Source organism: Enhydra lutris, unplaced genomic scaffold (assembly GCF_002288905.1).
Source record: "Enhydra lutris kenyoni isolate GAN:26980312 unplaced genomic scaffold, ASM228890v2 scaffoldscaffold12, whole genome shotgun sequence".
NCBI classification, from domain to species: Eukaryota; Metazoa; Chordata; class Mammalia; order Carnivora; family Mustelidae; genus Enhydra; species Enhydra lutris.
In genome coordinates this window covers 28330066-28336065 of record NW_019154096.1, presented here as the reverse complement: position 1 = coordinate 28336065, position 6000 = coordinate 28330066, and the positions used below count along the sequence as shown (strand labels likewise).

Sequence of the window (6000 nt, the reverse complement as noted above, 5' to 3'; positions counted from 1 at the left end):
ATATATATATATATATATCTCCTCTCTCTTCTGCTTTGTGCTCTGCCCAGCTCCAGTTTTTATCTCATTCTCCAGTGCCCTCCTAAGCTGCCTCTTCTTACTAAAAATTGCCCAATTCATTTTAAAGATTAAAGGTTTTTTTAAAAAGAAAGATTATCTAAAATTTGCAGAGAAGCTAACCAGACTATCATAAACAATGCTACTGAAGATATTTCCTGATGAATAAACACTGTTTATTTTTAGAGGCATTTGGACTGGTCTGTTAACAGACATATCACTAGTGGCAATACTCAGTGGCTTTGGGAACTGATTGGGATTTATAATAGAAAATAAGAGTAGGACAGCAGAGCTGGTCGAAAGAAAAAAAAATGCTCACCTTTCTTTTTAATCTTTTCACTTCTTTCCTCATTCATGCCCCAATTTAGAGGTAAAATTAAGGTTGAGAGGGATAAAATGCAGATCTTGACTAGTTTGTCACAGTAGACCTACGAGCACTGACACTTTTCTATATGTATTAAACTGTTAAGATAAAGTGATTTATTCTTGTTTGATTCTTTAAAAACACCAAGTTTCAAACCTAGGCTTTCCTCTTACTATCTAATGGTCTAAAGAAACTTTTATGACATTTTAAAATAATTGAATTCCCCTAGGTAGCATTCCATATGTGGGTTATATTTAATAATAAAAATATTCTACTCATGGCTCTTATATATTTTGCAATGCTTGTAGTATTTTAGGGAATCCATGAAGGGACACATCAAGACATGGTGTGCTTTACCTAATCTAACATATCACTGTCAGCATCACCAACAGAGTAGTTTTGCTATGTTAGAAGGTAATAAGATATACTATTATAAACATCATCATGTTTATATGCTGTAATCAATTATGGCAGATTTATGGTTTAAAAAAAAACAATTCTAGGTGTCAGCAAATAAGAACCAATGGAAAGGTTAATATGGTGCCAGTTAGTAGAGAGTAGAAAAATTAGTTTGTCCCTAAGACTGAATTTAAAGCAAACATATTCAAAGCATGTAGCTCAAGTGGGCAATAAAAGTATGAATTTGGGTTTGATAAACTATTTAAAAATTATTATCTGCAGGCACTACAGAGTCATGATCATTTGTTACGCAACATGTTATATTTCTAAGCATATACAAAACCAGTTATTTTCCAGAACTAAAATACATTTTTTAATGTTAGCACTGAAAACAAGCTATAAATTTACATTCGACAAGCTCTTATCTATGGAGAATATTGATGTAACAAAAGAGAATATTGATTGTTAATATTAAAACTTACCATTACTGAAACTTTAATTTAAAACATTTACTTACATTTTCATGATCAAAACATTTGAATTGAATATTACCCTGAGTATATTTACTTGTGAATACCAATTGCCAGTTTGGGAAATTACAAAGTGAAACTTAAATTAGATTCAATAAATACTTGGAAATTTTTATTCCTTCTACATGTGACTCAAACCTATATTTATAAGAATATAATAAAACAAAAAAAGAAAACTCCCAAGCAGCTATCATAGTTCTAATAATCAAGTATTTTGAGGCAAGCTTTTCTGCACTGATAGGGTTTTTTCATAGAATACGTATACCACAAGCTATTGTCTTCCTCCAAGAAGAGGAAGCTTTACATCTGGTTGTCAAGTCCTATGACATGGGTAACATGCACATGTATTACTTTGTTGCTCGATAATGAATCTGCCTTTAGTACATTTAAATAATAGCTCCCTCACAAATTCATACAACACTTTGAAGAGTTCAAAGTGAGCTTACTGATAGATCTAATCAATGCTCACAGCTTCTCTAGATGGTAGACAATACTGAGCATGTAAATAAAGAGTTTCTATATTCCAGCTCTAGTCACTTTAATTTTTAAAAATTACTACCATGCAACATTCTAAGTTGCTGTATAGAACACAGCATTCTACATAGTTCTGGCTCATAAATATGATGCTTATAAACTTATAAACTCAGTTTATGAATTCACTGTCAGTTAATCTGGGTTCAGATTAAAGCCAGTGTTTTCTAACAATTACCTAGAAGATGGATATTTTATAGATAAAAACATGATCTTGTCTGGTATCCTAATTTTGCCAACAACCACCACATGGAGTTTTGAATCTTGACAACTAATATTTCCACTAGGAAAACAGAATTAAGACTTGGAAATTAAAGCCAATTATTGATATTTGGTTTCAGAAAATTTATGTTTTATGCTATCAAAAAAGAAAGAGAGAGAGAGAGAGAGAGATGGGGAAAAAAGATTAAAGCAGGAAGTTTATATGAGCAGGATTTAAATTAATCAGTTCATAACAACTGTTAAGTACAACCTTTTGGAAATTAATTTGCATAATGATAATCTACATGTGGTAGGGGTGAAATTATTTAAATAACATTATATTTCACTATTTAGTCTTGCTCCACCACTGCTTTAGCAGTGAATCCTTATGAAATGTAATACAGCTAATGAGGTAGCTTTTTAACTGAACAAACTGACAGGCCCCATATCTGCAGAGGCAGCTTGAAACCGTGCCCAACCTCTTGGCTTCCCAAGAGGCTTTTCAAAATTCAATAAATAACATCTGTAGGCGATGTTGGGTGCAGACCTAGCAGAGTGCGTCATAACACTGTGCTGGCAGAACAAAGAAACCATGACGACTGCCAAGTTTCCATGGCAACTGCTGCGAGGCTCTGAGAGTATAATAGCACATCAATCACTGTCCAAAAGAACTTCATTATCAGCTAGAAAAAACCTTTAGGATCTGTTTAGTGTGCAATTGTGGGTTAACTCACCTCAAAGCCTTGCTCTCTAGCAAAAGTGGCAGCTTCCTGAAATAAAAAAAAAAAAAAAAAAAGAACAGTTAATTATAAAGTGCTAGGTAATGAAGAAATAATCCATTTTGAAACTCATTCAAATAGTCTTCTTTTTACACAATTATCTCAATATACCCACACAGTTCAATTTTTATTCTTACACCAAAAAAGATTTCTTTTTTTCCTTGGCATGAAAAAAAAAGGCAGCATAATGTCAACACACTTCACAAGTTAGAATAAAGAAGATGTAGTACATGTTTTTACTGTAGCTGTCACAGTGAGTTCAGGTGTTTTGACCCCAGCAAAGAAAGACAATCATTTGGAACCTAAGGAACATACTGGTGGTTGTGTTTTTAATTGAAACAATGCCTTTCAGAAAGTACTTCTGCAAAGAAGAATGTCTGCTAATAAATGTATAGATTCAGAGAATCACCATTTTGCAACCCCTAATGAAATTTATTCAGGCAAGAATCATCAATGGATGCTAAATTTCTTGGATAAAAGGATGACAGGAAGCTGGGTATTTCATGGAATCAAAATATCACAGATTATATGCTGGTCACGGGGAGCAAAGTATAACTTTATAATGGAAGGATCAAGCTGTCATCACCTTAACCCAGTGATCAATCTTATCATTTTTTTCATCATTAATAGTGGAATCACCAAATATTCTGTGCCTTCCATTATTATGCCATTAAAAGGACATAGCACTACCCATAAAGTTTACTGGCCATATTTTTAACATTAATCAATCAAAACTTCAATTTAATAACTGCAGTCTACAGAAAATATAGAGGATAGGAGAACAAGTTAAATGATACAATGAGAAAGTAAATGGACAAATCCATAAAGTAGGGACATCCTACAGGACAAATAGTCTGGTCTCTCCAAAAAATCAAGGTCATGAGAACTTGGGGAGGGGAAAAATAACCAAGAGCAATGTACACACCTTAACTGAACCTTGTTTTTAACAAACCATTCAAGAAAGGCATTTTTCAGACAGTTAGAGAAATTTGATTATGAAATAGGATTGAGATAACATTAGGAATTATTATTTGATAAGGTAAATGTGCTTAATTTTAGAGGTTTCTTCTGAAGTATTTAGGGATAAAATGGCATAATATATGTAATTTACTTCAGAATATTAAAAAAATTAAAGTGAAGTAAAAATGTCAAAATGTTATCAACTATTAAATCTAGATGTATTTTATCACTGAAATTTTCAATATATTGTCATACCATTTGTTAGCATTGTCTTTGTTTGATGCTCATTTCAAATTGGTATTTTGTTGCCTTTTTTCCAATCTAAGTTTTTCATGGAGCTAATTGTTCAAAGATGCCACTTTTTTGGATATTTTCTATTTCCTACCTTTTCTTTCTCATTGAGGTTATTCAGAATTATCAAGTCATATTTGGAAGATGTTTTCCTGGGGAAAAAAAATCTAGATGTGTTTAGTATTTCTACTTTGTCTGTTGGAAAACTTTTATAGTACATAGTCTTCCTCTCCCCAATTTCTCTTTTATATAATATCAGGGTAACAAAGGTTGAACATTTAAAAAAAAGTTAAAAAAATTTTTTTAAAATATTTTATTTATTCATTTGACAGACAGAGACCACAAGTAGGCAGAGAGGATGAGAAAGAGGGGGAAGCAGGCTCCCCGCTGAGCAGAGAGCCCGATGCGGGGCTCGATCCCAGGACCCTAAGATCATGACCTGAGCCGAAGGCAGAGGCTCAACCCACTGAGACACCCAGGCGCCCCCCAAAAAATTAAAATTTTTATTTTGTTTTTAAAAGATTTTATCTACTTATTAGAGAGAGAGAAATAGAAAGTGTGACGCGGAAGGGTTAGAGAGGAAGAGAGAATTTCAAGCAGACTACATGCTGAGTGTGGAGCATGATGTGGGGCTGGATCGCACAACCCTGAGATCATAATCTGAGTGGGAATCAAGAGTCACACCCTTAACCAACTGAGCCACCAGGCACCCCTAGTTAAAATTTTTAAATTCACAGTGTTTCTAGGTTCCTAAATATTTTAAGGGTACAATCTGATGAACATTTCTATATCTACTAATGCTCTTTAAACAGGCCATCAAAGCGACAAAAACACATCTGTGTAACCAAATCCTTTCCCTTTCTGTACTCTCTGCATATATTTTAATTTTAGGACTGATAGAGAAAATAGAAGCAATATTACTTTTCAACTCAACTTCCCTCTTGAAAATGAAAAAAAAAAATACTGCAGACAACTGTCAAGAGCCTCTACATCTTAACTTACATTCCTCCAAAATTATCTTTGCCAAGAGATATTAATAGAAGGATGGGATTTGAGCCTGAGTAGTGAGCAGATCCAACTCAACTGAAACGACTGCCGCACCAAACCATGTAAGGCAGAAAGTAAGTCAGTGTCTCCAGCACAAATTTGGGTACTATCTACATGTTAAGGAAAACACTGGGAAAAAGAAGTATGTACGCACTTATGGTCCAATATACTAATGACATAAAGATTTAAAGACCCATTGTGAGGGCTTGAAAAGGTTGAAATGGATGATTACAGCTAAACGCTGAAGTTAATAGAGATAAGCTGAAAGTACAATTCCTAGGCTGTTCACTAGAGAAGCATAAGGCTGATCAAGTTAGTCTTGGTGATGTAGATTAATGAAAAATTGAATTATGATCTTAACAATTGGTACAAGCAAGGTTGGCCTCTTTGATAATTTACTTATAATAGAACTTGATATACCAGATAGTTAATAATATTTGCTGGCCTGGATGTCAAGGAAAAGGACAAGTTTCAAAAGATATCAACATAATATTTTTCCAAGTTGTCCAGTCCAAGAATTAACCAAGCTAATTCTTACATCAGAAAGATAACTGAAAAGCTCTGCTACAACTGCTTATTTATACAGAGCTTCATCAGAGGCATGAAAGATGCCCAGAGAACTAGAACACAAAATTAATATGAAGAAGCTGTATGACTAAAACTGCACTAAGACATAAAAAACTCAAAATTCAACATATAGTAGTTAAAATGCTTTTTTAATGTCCAGTTTTGCTCACACAGATATAAAAAAGCAATTAATTGTGCTCTGTTGTGGTACAGTGGAACTAATTGCAAGAAGACACATATATAAACGTCAGATCATTATTCTTTAAGGAAACCA

The 6000-nt window shown here is 33.5% G+C and overlaps 1 protein-coding gene across 2 annotated transcripts in view; it reads right to left on the bottom strand.

Annotated features, from left to right (window-relative positions):
- The window catches only part of LOC111144874 (adenosine kinase), a 531020-nt gene that overhangs the window by 97077 nt on the left and 427943 nt on the right, over positions 1 to 6000 (bottom strand). For both annotated transcript variants that reach the window (XM_022499443.1, XM_022499444.1), the window contains one exon: positions 2817 to 2852. In XM_022499443.1, the coding sequence (XP_022355151.1) occupies positions 2817 to 2852 (36 nt within the window). The remainder of the gene's footprint in view (positions 1 to 2816; positions 2853 to 6000) is intronic.